This window comes from Carassius carassius, chromosome 14 (assembly GCF_963082965.1).
Source record: "Carassius carassius chromosome 14, fCarCar2.1, whole genome shotgun sequence".
NCBI lineage: Eukaryota > Metazoa > Chordata > Actinopteri > Cypriniformes > Cyprinidae > Carassius > Carassius carassius.
The window spans coordinates 531,467-544,034 of NC_081768.1; the positions used below are offsets into that span (position 1 = coordinate 531,467).

Consider the following 12,568-nt stretch of genomic DNA (forward strand, 5'->3'; position numbering starts at 1 on the left):
ACTCACTTTCCTCAGCGAACGACTCACTTTCCTCAGTGAACGAATCACTTTCCTCACGCAGCGAACGACTCACTTTCCTCAGCGAACGACTCACTTTCCTCAGTGAACGAATCACTTTCCTCACGCAGCAAACGACTCACTTTCCTCAGTGAACGAATCACTTTCCTCACGCAGCAAATGACTCACTTTCCTCAGTGAACTAATCACTGTCCTCACGTAGCGAACGACTCACTTTCCTCAGTGAACTAATCACTTTCCTGGCAAACTGGCAATCGGTGAATTCCCGCGACAAGTCAGTAGCCTTATTTTTGGACCGGACCGCACGCAATAGAAACACAGTGAAAATGTGGGAAACTGTTTCCAGGTGCACAGAGCAAAAAGAGCAATAAACATCCATGTACTGCTTAAACCTATTCAGAAAGTGTTTAACCGAATAGAACATGTGTCCCTGCAGCACAGAAGCAGTCATCAGGGTCACAGACGTATATTTGTAGAAATAGACAACAAAACATTGTAAGAGTCACAATTATACATTTTTCTTTAATGCCAAAAATCATAAGGATATTAAGAAAAGATCATGTTCCATGAGGATATTTTCTTAATTTCCGACCGTAAATATTTCAAAACTTAATTTTTGATTAGTAATATGCATTGCTAAGAACTTCATTTGTGAAGTGACATTCAGCCAAGTATGGTGACCCATACTCAGAATTTGTGCTCTGCATTTAACCCATCCGAAATGCACACACACAGAGCAGTGAACACACACACACACTGTGAGCACACACCCGGAGCAGTGGGCAGCCATTTATGCTGCGGCGCCCGGGGAGCAGTTGGGGGTTCGATGCCTTGCTCAAGGGCACCTAAGTCGTGGTATTGAAGGTGGAGTGAGAACTGTACATGCACTCCCCCCACCCACAATTCCTGCCGGCCCGAGACTCGAACTCACAACCTTTCAATTGGGAGTCCGACTCTCTAACCATTAGGCCACGACTTCCCCTGAACAACTTTAAAGATGATTTTCTCAATATTTAGATTTTTTTTGCTCCCTCAGATTCCAGATTTTCAAATAGTTGAATCTCAGACAAATATTGTCCTCCGAACAAACCACACATCAATGGAGAGATGATTTATTCAGCTTCAGATGATGCATAAATCAGAAAGCTGACCCTTATGACTGGTTTTGTGCTGCAGGGTCACATTTCTGAATTATTTTGAAAAGAGATTTCTATAACCTTTTTTGAAAAAATAAAAAAAACTTCCTTTAGAAATAGAGAACGAATAGATGTGTTATTTCTGGACAGTGAAAAACTAATTGCACCACACGTTGTGTCCGCGCGGTGATCTGGGCATCCTCGCGCTGGAGCTGCGCGCTTCTCTGCTGATGATGTCATCCGGCGTCAGCGCGTCGGCGGAGCTGATGACGTCACTGCGCGTCCCGAGCGCGCTGGAGGATCGCAGCAGCAGCAGCAGCGAAGAGCGACGCGACCGTGGCTCCGGCGGCCGGGATCGAGCGACGCCCAGCCGGACACCGAGCGAGGAGACGATGGAGGCTGTAGCGGAGGAGCTGCGGGCCGGCTCCCGGATCCCGGTGACCGTCGAGCAGATCGTCAACGACACGCTGGTGGTGACGCTCACGTACCGAGAGAAGAGCTACACCGGAGTCCTGCTGGACTGCAGCAGAAAGTGAGTCGCCTTTTCTTTGTGCTTTTAGTGCAAAAACACACTTTGGTCAGGGCAGGCCCACACTAGGCCAGAACAACACGAGCAGGCCTTGATCAGAGACAATGAGAAGAGCAGCAGCCATCATCTTCATCATCTTCACGATATCAACGCGAATAAACCGACTCTTTGTGTCGGATTGTGGGATTTTTCTCGAGAGTAGATTGTTTGATCTTTCGGCTTTAGTCACGTAGCATCAGGAGCTCTTTGATCTTACATTGTAACATTGTATCATTTCCAGCTGAAACATTGATTGATGCTTTCACGCGCAGTTATCATCCAGCTTTCACGAATTGGGTCACACAGTCAGTTTAATCGAGCTCAATCAGCATTATTCTTCATGAAGGGTCAGATGGCATTGTTCTAGCAGCCTACCTGTCCTGGACACACATTCAGTTTAAAGGTCAAATACTGCTCAACTAATCCCGTCTAAATGCAGTTTTGGAATTAAAGTCCGATGTTTTTCTTATAAAATCTCACATGATGCCTTTGATTGTTTACCTGTTTTCTCAGACTCATAATGAGCTGTCATTGTCTACAATCAGTTCACCTTAGGGCTGCTCAATTATGACAAACCATAATGTCGATTATTCTCTTGAGATTGTAATTACAATCAACACAATTTACATTGAATTGTGTTTGAAGCAACTGCATGCTGTATTTTATAAGAAATGTGCTTTCAATAAAGCACTTTAAAGCAGCAGAAGTTGTATTGCTTGTCTATGGTACAAGGCCTCAAATGTCAAATATATATATTGATTGGTTTCTTCTTAAAATAAAAAGTAAAACATATCCATGGTATTATAATGTTATGCTAAAACGATGGAGGAAAAAAAACACATCTTAAGCATGCAGGATAACATAAGTGGACTTAGAATGATTATGTAATCGTGGCATCTTTAATAAATGTGATTAATGATCACAGCCCTAGTTCACCTTGTTATACCAATGTTATTTTCAGGTTTTATGGTTTATTGTAAAATAATGTCACTCATTATAATTTCCATTATAAACAACATCTATAATATGAACATAGACACTGCATCAGAATATTATAGAGACAGCTGAGAAAAAAAGAAAGAAAATAAATATCGTCTGCATTCCAGAGCTCCGTTTAGGGTTCACTGTTTATATTCGTACGTTTACGCAGTATTCCATATATTTGGTTTAAATGTTAAATATTCTGACAGCTTCTGATATAAACCGTCCACATATGCTGGGTTTTATTTTCAGCTGTTGTTAATTGCTTGTGAATCTAGTGCAAACCTGAAGTATTAATGCCTTTTTGCGGAAGAATGATCATAGATGTGTGACTCTCCTCCGTTTGTTAAATCTCTGCTCCGCTCTGAGCTGTGGTTGTTCCTGTTTGTCATCATGTGTCACGTCCTGAATCATCGCCGGTCGCTGGACATACTGTGCTGCGTTCAGAATATCATACTAACTGCACACTTTGTCTCTGTAGATGACCTAGTGATTACACGGTGTACAATACAGTGTCCCATAATGCAGTGCGCTCAACCTTTAAAATGGCAAAATAAGCTGCATGCACTGTAAAAAAATATATTTTGCAAAGTTGTAAATAAAGATTATTGAAATATGTTTGCTAGAAAATACTACTTCAGTCTCTGGACTTCAAAACATTGTTTGTTTAATTCAGTGTGTTGCTTGATGTTTGACACACAACTCGATTTAAGAAAAAAAAAGACAGAATTGTGCTAATTTTGTTTTTCAAAATTAATTTACAAATGGAAAATAAGTTGCATTCACTGTAAAAATGATTTTTCAATGTTGCATTAAATAAAGATCTTTGGAGAGTTTTACTAGAAAATACTCATGTTTTTCTACTTTAGAATTTCACATTTAATTCTGTGTGTTCCCTGACATTTCTTCTGCACCGATTGTTCTCCAGTGCACTGAAATAAGTATCTGAAACATTTATCATAGAATTGCGTCGGAGTAGTCGGTAAGTGTTCGTCCTGAACAGCCTGAGAGTGTTTAAATAGCATCACCGTCTGTCATGAGCTGTTATAAATATTCTGATTATGCAATGAAATGTTTTCTTACACCTACACGGCGGTGGTTTTTGGATTCTCGTGTTTTATTTTTCATCAAACACCGTCTCAGATGATTGGTGTTTATTGCCTGAGGGCTTCTGCCTCTTGTCCCCACAGGACGTCCTACTAAGGTTTAATTGATAATCCCAGCACAATCAGATTCAGGGCTGGATGTCTCCTGGGCCTCTCCTGTGTCCCGCTGGTTTATGGGATTGTTTTCGTTCAGTGAGGTGGAGAGGGATCCGGATCTCGTCCCGGTGGTCTCTTTGTCTGTCGTTTCTAAACGCACACATCCGTGACGCTCAGGTTGACTTCTGCTCACCTCGAGGAGCCAGTCAGAGGAAAAAAGTCAGAATTGCATGCATGATATAAAATCAGAAGTGTGCGACATAAACTCACAGTTCTAAGAAGAAAAGTCACAATAAACTTTTTTTATTTTTTGTTCTGTGGTGAAAATAAAAAAAAACTGAATTCTAAACTTGTAATTGTGAGACGTTGAGTCATAATATTTATATTTATCTATTCTGACTTTTTTCCTCAGAATTGCTTATATCTTTTAATTCTGAGTTTGGGTTAAAGACAGAAATTAGTGTCCAAGCATCAAAACATTAAAGTTTAATACAGCTTTCAATTCTCTCTCTCTCTCTCTCTCATAAACTTTTACAATGATTTACAGAAAACACCTTCTAAAATGTCATTCAGCATAACAATAGTTAATATAGAAAACCTTGTCCGGCATATTTAGATCAAGATCATTAGATGACATTAAAAGATATCAGTTCAGCCCTAAAATCCTAATTAATTGTTATTTTAAATCTTAACCAATCTATTCTTTAAACCACTAGGATTTACGTTTTTATATAGTTATTAATTAAATGTAATAACATTTAGTATTATACTTTAATAAGAATACTATCATGAAAGCAATTTAGATTTTAACATGAATAAATCGGTTACACCGAATGACAATAGAACATTATTTATAGAACTTTTTAAGTTATCAAAAACATTAGACACTTGCATTAATTATAACTCGTTGTGCAGTAATTACAGTAGTGAAGTGTTGGGGAGATCATGTGCCTAATTGTTATGAAAACAATGTCAGTGCTAATAATAATAATGGCTATCCTGAAATAGTCTTAAAAGTTGTATTTTTCAAATGTGACCTTGACGAGTTTTTCTGAGATTCACCCAAATATATTTAAGTTCTCAAGAGTTTCTAAGAATAAGAGTTTTGGGAGATGAAGCGGTATCTGTGGTGTGTTTTTAAAGAATATAAGAACAAATAGGTGTGGTTATGTGTCGCATGATACAACTGGTTTATTAACCTGTTTTTCTGGTCAAGAGTCAGCTTGCCGTTAGAAATGATTAATCGTGTTTTTCTGTTCTTGAGCGTTCAGAGGTTTTGAAACAATGTGATGGTGTTAAAAATAAGGACATTTAAAGGTAACTGTGCCATCTTAGATTACTGTTAACTAAATACAAAGCCATAAAAATTTATTATTTGATATAAACATGAACTGTTCTTTCAGTTAGTTTCCCAATTTCGTTTAGTTTGTTGAAGTACTTAACTAAAATGTTTTTTTTTTTTACATAATGACACAAAACACAAATGTCTAAAACTTTGTAAAGATTGTGGCTTCCCGACACTATCTGTTCGTCCAAACAATGGCGGACGGAGGAGTGTCAGAAAACCAATGTAAAAAAAAAAACTGCGCTAGGCTAACTGAGACTCGTCATAGTACTTGCATATCATTGCTCTTTTGTTGATCTCGATTGCTTTCATTCCTATAGTCGCTTAGGATAAAAATGTCTGCTAAATGACTAAATGTAAGAAATTAGCATCACACCAGTCAACAACTTGAGTTAAGTGAAATTATTGGCTCTTATGTTCCTTCTTGACTCTTTTCTGTAGGACTGGGCTGTTTTGCCTTCCAGACATTGTTGGAAAATCTGAAGATAGCCTCATGTTGAAACCGGACTGTGAAGTCTCGAGTGAAGAGGCTTCCGCTGAACCCGTTAGTGAGCCAACACAGAGACCAAAAGATGAGAACACGGAGCCTGAGATGGCCCCCCCGCCTGCTCCCGTACCTATCCCAGTGCAGCCGGGTCAGCCCACATACCCGCCGTATTTCGAAGGTGCCCCGTTTCCTCAGCCCATGTGGGTCCGGCACACATACAACCAATGGGTACCACAACCACCACCTCGTCCAATCAAGAGGAAGAAGAGACGAAGTCGAGAACCTGGAAGGATGACCATGAGCACAATCCGACTGAGACCTCGGCAGGTGCTGTGCGAGAGATGCAAAAACACACTCAACAGTGACGAGGAGAGCAAAGATGGACCAACGGAGGCCAAGACGTCCAGGAAGGAGAACGCTCCTCAATCTGAGGAGGACACTAAACCAACCCCAGCCAAGAGGAAGGAGGATGGAGACAACAACAACAAAGAGTCAAAGAGACGAGAGGAATCAATGATCTATGACAGCAAACGCTTTCGGAAGGACAAGAAGGATGATGAGAAGTTTCCTGGAGGGAGCATCATTCCCCATAGCCCCGTGATTAAGATCTCTTATAGCACTCCACAAGGCAAAGGCGAAGTGATAAAGATCCCCTCGAGGGTTCACGGTTCTGTCAAACCCTTCTGCCCGAAGCAGCTTCTGCAGAACGGCCACAGAGAGCACAACGCTTCTGAGGAATCCCAAAAAGTCGTGCAATCTCCTGTAGACTCCATCCGAACGGGTCTTACCATTTCCATTCCCAAACTCAAGCTCCCAAAGTTGAGTAATCCGGACGCTCCTTCGCCCAAGATACGCTTGAGATCCCGGGCGGACGGAGCGGAGCAGGTGTCCGTGTACGAGGCAGAACTGGTGGATGGCGTTCGGAGGAAAAGTCCTAGAGTTCCCAACTCTCAGTCTGAAGATGGTGTGGAGAAGAGTTCGCTAGAGCTTTGGTCAGGAGAGGAAGTGGAACGACACGGCGACTTGACTTTACTCATCAACTTCCGGAAGAGGAAAGCGGACTCCTCGAGCCTCTCCGTGTGCAGTAGTGACAGTCTAGACGAGTCCAAGTCGTTCAGCTCCGATGGAACGTCGCCGGAAATCTGCGATCTTGCTCCAGGCGACGATATCGCAGTCTCGTCTTCCTCTCAAGGGGAAAGTAAGACTGTTCCGCCTCTAACTGTACGACTGCACACTCGCAGCATGACTAAATGTGTGACCGAGGAAGGTCATGCCGTAACAGTGGGTGATGTTGTTTGGGGGAAGATCCACGGATTTCCTTGGTGGCCTGCGCGGATACTCAGTATTAGCGGTGCTCGTAGAGAAGAAGGTGAGGTCGATGCTCCTTGGCCCGAAGCTAAAGTCTCCTGGTTCGGTTCTCCCACCACCTCCCAACTCTCGGTTGCCAAACTCTCGCCATTCCGCGAATTCTTCAGGTCACGCTTTAACCGGAAGAAGAAAGGGATGTACCGCCGTGCCATCATGGAGGCCGCCAAGGCGGTGGGACACATGGGTGCCGAAATCACATCTCTACTGGCTCACTGCGAGACTTAGGTGAGTCTTACTTTTGTGAAATGACGAGCAAAGCATGATTTAGTTTTGACGCAGCAGATTGCTTTCCAAGGATTGAGCGGCTCGACCCATGCGCTCTAGAATGTTTAATCTTTGCTCAGCATCTGTGCTATTTCTCTCTAGAAGAGATACAATTGTGTCTTGGTTTTGTTGTTCTATTGTTTCTTCTTCAGATGTAAAACAGTGGCTTTGGGCCTGTGTTATCACCTTGTGGCCCAAAAAAAACAAAACAAACACTGTGTATTTGTCTCCAAAAATATTCAATCTGCATTCTAAACGTACAGAGTGCTCACAGTTAGAGAAATCAGGCAATGCATGTACAATGTCAATATTGAAATTTGCAGCTTCACCCTTGCGTAAGTGTAACAAAAGAAAGTGTACTTCAAGCTTTACTGTTCTTTGCATTCTTTTAAAGGAATTATTAACCCAAATTTTCATTTATTCACCTGCATGCCTTACCAAATCCAAACAACTTTTCTTCTGTGGAACATAAAAATAAATGTTTTGCAAGTGTTTTGTGGTGATGCTCTTTGCACTGCATGATTCTTAAGTGCTTTTAGGTTGATTTAGTAGTGCTTTGATCAGGGCTTTCAGATTTGGAATGAATGTGGTCACATAACATCTCTTGTGTTTTTAGGTGCACATTTTCTTTAAATTTCATATCTCTAAAAGTTATTGAAAACAGTAGGCTTCATTTCTGTGTTGTACAGAAATGTCTTTAACTTCCCGGTTGGTTCACATGGCCTCAGTTTCTTTGGAGATTGCTAGGTCACCTCATGTTTATTGAGGATCAGATGCAGTCTTGCTTCAATATTGGCTCAAGCTCACAAACTTCTCCCACTGCCAGTGATTGGACTCCTGAATTTCCCTCCTGCCATATTTAGTCACATCTACCACTGTGCTTTGCATGTCAATGCATTGTTATGCATCATTTGTGCATTTTTTTATGCATGCATTTTGATTCTTCATTTGTGCATTTTTATATGCATTCAGTATTAATATCTATCAGGATTTTGGTGGTTTTTTATGCATAGTTTTTATGAATGCATTTTTGTATTCTCTTTACATAAAATCCTTGACTCACAACAATTTGTTTATAGCATGTTGACGTCATTCTCAAATAAGCACATCAATGCACAGTTTATGCAAATACTGTGTTTAAATAATGCAGTTTAACTTTTTTACCGTTGTGTCTCCTCATGTATCTGTTTGTATTTCTCTCTGCAGAGGACGAGGACGGCAATAGACTGGCTGTCATTCAGGGTTTTGCAGGTGCTCCCAGGACGTGGTGATCTCCCCGGGTGGAGAGCGCCTTCGTTTGCCACGGATATCATGAGGGAAGGTGCTTTATTTCCTCCCACACACGGCTGTTGGAAGAAAACGCGATGTGCGGACTGTGTACGAGGGGCCACGAGGAGAATGTGGGAGCCTCGGAGCGAACAATTCCCCTGTTTGTCTCTCCATTTTCATTTGTTTGCTTTTTAGGATGTACGTTATATTAGAACAAGTAGCTCGACACTAAATCCGAATGTATTTATTCACAAAAACACTCGACCGGTGACTGGCCTCCTGTAAGATCACACTGCTGCTGTTTCTTATCCGTATTATAATACAAAGCGACAAGTCTTACTGTGTCTCTTTCTTTAGATTATGAAAATGTGAACTTCCTTTTTGCATCATGTAGGTCTTACACCATGCAGTATGTCAGTTTGTCCATCGCTTCACTTTCTCTGTCCTCTCCAAGTAATATCTCTCTCTCTCTCTCTCTCGTATGTCTCTCCGTCCTCTTCTTCACTCTGATTATATGATGTTTTGCTTTAATTATTTAATGTGTCACGTTAAGAGAAGCACTTTATCCGTACCTTGGTGGCCTGCTGTGAACACTAACTCCAGTTTGCAGACTCTCGGAGGAACCAACCCCTTGCTTTTGAAGTGATTTTTAGTTTTTTATGATGCAGATTTCGATTAAAGGACGCTTTCAGGAAGTTCTGTACACTGTATTCTCACATTTAGCCCAGTTTATGTTGCTTTCCTCCTTTATGAAATGTTCCACTGGAGATCTGGAGAGAACTGTACGCTCCTATGCACCGTCTCTTTTATTAAAGCATAAAAAGCAGTGTGTTGTGATCGTGTGTGTGCTGATGCTGAATGAGTGAATATCTGTGAAGCAGGAACGACCTGGGGACGTCTTTACATCTGCCACGGCTCGACACGATGGAGTTTTTTAAATGTCCTGTAAATAGAATAAAATTTAAAAGCAATGCTCTTTTGCACGTGTGGTTTAGTTCCCAAACGCTGAGGTAAATGAGGCACTCGCTGACCGAACTCTCGTTTAGTTCACTCGTCAAACACAATGCTTTTATAGCCGTTGCCTGAACAAAGCTCGTGCCTTTGTGTTAAATTTGAAAGTGTGTTGACTGCTGTATCATTTGTGCATTTTTATGCATAATTTGTGCATGCATCTTTTACCCATCATTTGTGTTTTTATGCATGCATAATTAGTACATTTTTGTATTCTCTCTTTATATAAAATCCTTGACTCACAACAAACTGCCAATGGTTTGTTTTTAGCGTGTTGGCATCATAATCAAATAAGCATATCAATGCACAGTGCACACAAATATTGGGTTTAAATAATGCAGTTGCCACTCACATTCATTACACTCGTCTCAGACTCGATGCTTTTCATAGCTGTTGCCTAAACAAAGTTTGTGCCTTTGTGTTAAATGTGAAAGCGTGTTGACAGCCGCAGCAGCTCATGACGCACGATCTCTCAAATGTGAGTGGTTTGCATTCACAAACTGGTTAACAATGTAACTTTATAGTTTGACTTGGATGAGAAGTGTGCTACTCCTCTTCAGAGCCTCATACAGGCCTCTAAACATTAGATTGGCTGCACTAAACATTTCATTTTATTGACCGGCGAATGAGTTGGTTTCCGCTTATGATAGACATTGCAGTGATTGTGTTGTGAAAGACTGATTGATTTCAACACTGCGGAGCTCTTGATGATCTTACTGAAGCTTTCTGCTGTTTGACCTGTGTTTGGTCTTCATTTACTCGACTGACTACACACACAAAACTGCTAGTTAACTTAATTTTCTGCTCAAGATAAGAGCGTTTTGATCGTAGCTGTCAAACCAAGATTTATTCAGATGCTTCTCACAATTTATATATTTATAACTATATTGTCCTGCTAATGATATTTGGTGTCGGAATAGTTTTTGGTTTGACTGTACATAGTTTTTAGTAGATTCAGGAGGAAAACCCTGAGCAGAAACGGTGTAACGCTCGTCTCCGGAGTGTGCTTGTGTTTCCTGAGACTGTCTTTGGCTTTCTTGATCTAAACTGAATGCCTCCTCCTCTTGACTTCCTGGAAGCACACAGTGTTCATGTGTTAAACGTCTGAGAGAGATAAAGTCCTTCAGACCACAGAAACTCATTCTGACTCCTCATCATCATCACTCATGAAGCTGGTGGTTTTCATTCTGCTGAGTTCATGGTTTAACTTCCTGCACTCGTGACTCAACGGATCCATGTCAGGAGAACTGTAGAAATGTCCATATCTCAGGAGAACAGAAGAAATGATGCTCTGCAGTGAGAGGACGCATGCATGGACCTTTAAGATCTTTTATTGATTTATTTAATGATTTTATTTTCATTAATTAAGTGTTTAACATTACAATTTTCATTGACAGAGGGACAAAAAAAATCTCATTATAGTATAACAGAGGAAAGTTAATAACTAATTCAAGTGCACATGTATTATTTTAGAAGTGTAGTTGAATTTTAACATTGTGGTACTGAACTGAATTTATATCCTTTTTATAGAAAGATTTGAAAAGAAACACACAGAAAGATTATAGAAAGATTATTTAGTGTAATATTATATCATATTAGTGTATAATTTTTGCCTTATGTCAAGAAAAGAATGTCATTGTTCATTCATTTTTATTGTTTTCATTTTTTGTTTGTTTTTAAGTCTCTATTTTAGTTTAATTTGAACTTTTAATGAAAGTACATTTTCTTTCTTGCTTGAAAAAAATACCTGAAAGAAATAATATTGAATATTCTAATCTGGAAGAAAAAAAATTTGATGTATTATATACATACAGCTGTCTGTGTTCAGGAAGAGTGTGTGTCTACTGTGTGTATAAATATATATATATATAAGTAATGTGTGTGTGTTCAGTAATGAAGGGTGCGGCGCTAGTAAACCAGATCCAGGTCTCTGGATGATCTCCAACACCACATTTGGATCTTTTCTCCTGTTTTTCTCTTTCAAGACGTCTTGATGTCTCTGATCTGAGCGTGAACATCACTCCAGTCTCACTGACGTCTCCTGCCATTATAATTCAGTGTGTGTGTGTGTGTGTGTGTGTGTGTGTGTGCGCGCCGATAATCTTTCCTACATGCACACTTCCACATATTCAAACTTGAGATCCAGCGGCATTTATTTCATCTTTATGAGACTATATGAATATGCTAAGATGTGAATCAGTGTTATTTTTTCATTGAGAACGTATTACATATTTTTTATTATTAGTTTTTTCTTTTATATTTTTCACTTTATTTTTGTTTAAGTTTTAGTGATTTCTATTTGGTGTTTTTGTCTTTTGTTTTAGATTTTATATAAATATGTCTGTGATTGTATTCATTTTTATTTTCTGTTTTAGTTCTTATTTTATATAGTTCTTATTAATAGTTTCAATTAGTTGTATTTTTATTTTACTTTTCTTAGTCATTTTTTATTGTTTTTGTCATTTTTTAATAGCTTTTTTATTTCAGTTTATTTATTTTAGTTTTTATCTTTTAGTTAAGTAGGCTACATCAAGTTAAACTAAAAAAATTATTCAATAAAATATTTTCTTTTTTTCAATTAAGTTTTAGAGATTTTGTTGAGTGATTCTGATATTGTTTTTTAATAATCTACACATTTTCGCCTTAATTATTGGTTCAGTTTTAGATCTAGTTATTTTATTTTTTTAAAAGTGAATACATTTACATTTATGCATTTAGAAAACACTTTTATCCAAAGCGACTTACAATGCATTCAGGCTATACATTTATTTAAATTTTTTTTCCAGTGTGTAGAACTATATTTGTTTCTTCGACATCTAGCTGAAATAAAACAAGTTTAAGTTTTTTGTTTTTGTTTATAACAGAAATGGTTTTATGTTCATAGCTTTAGTTAACTATAATAACCCTGATGTTTAAATA

At 39.3% G+C, this 12,568-nt stretch overlaps 1 protein-coding gene across 1 annotated transcript; it reads left to right on the plus strand.

Moving 5' to 3' along the window:
- Positions 1-1,345: 1,345 nt before the first annotated feature.
- LOC132156670 (PWWP domain-containing protein 2B-like) lies at positions 1,346-8,898 on the plus strand. The gene is made up of 3 exons (XM_059565604.1): positions 1,346-1,686; positions 5,692-7,330; positions 8,578-8,898. Exons 1-2 carry the CDS (start codon positions 1,385-1,387, stop codon positions 7,328-7,330), a joined length of 1,941 nt encoding a protein of 646 aa, XP_059421587.1. The 5' UTR covers positions 1,346-1,384; the 3' UTR covers positions 8,578-8,898.
- Positions 8,899-12,568: the final 3,670 nt, after the last annotated feature.

What these genes read in the sequence shown, in the direction of transcription:
- LOC132156670 (XM_059565604.1), top strand. Translation starts at nt 1,385, where the DNA reads ATGATGTCATCCGGCGTCAGCGCGTCGGCGGAGCTGATGACGTCACTG. An exon ending in CTGCTGGACTGCAGCAGAAA is followed by an intron (nt 1,687 to 5,691) that starts GTGAGTCGCCTT and finishes TCTTTTCTGTAG; the next exon opens with GACTGGGCTGTTTTGCCTTC.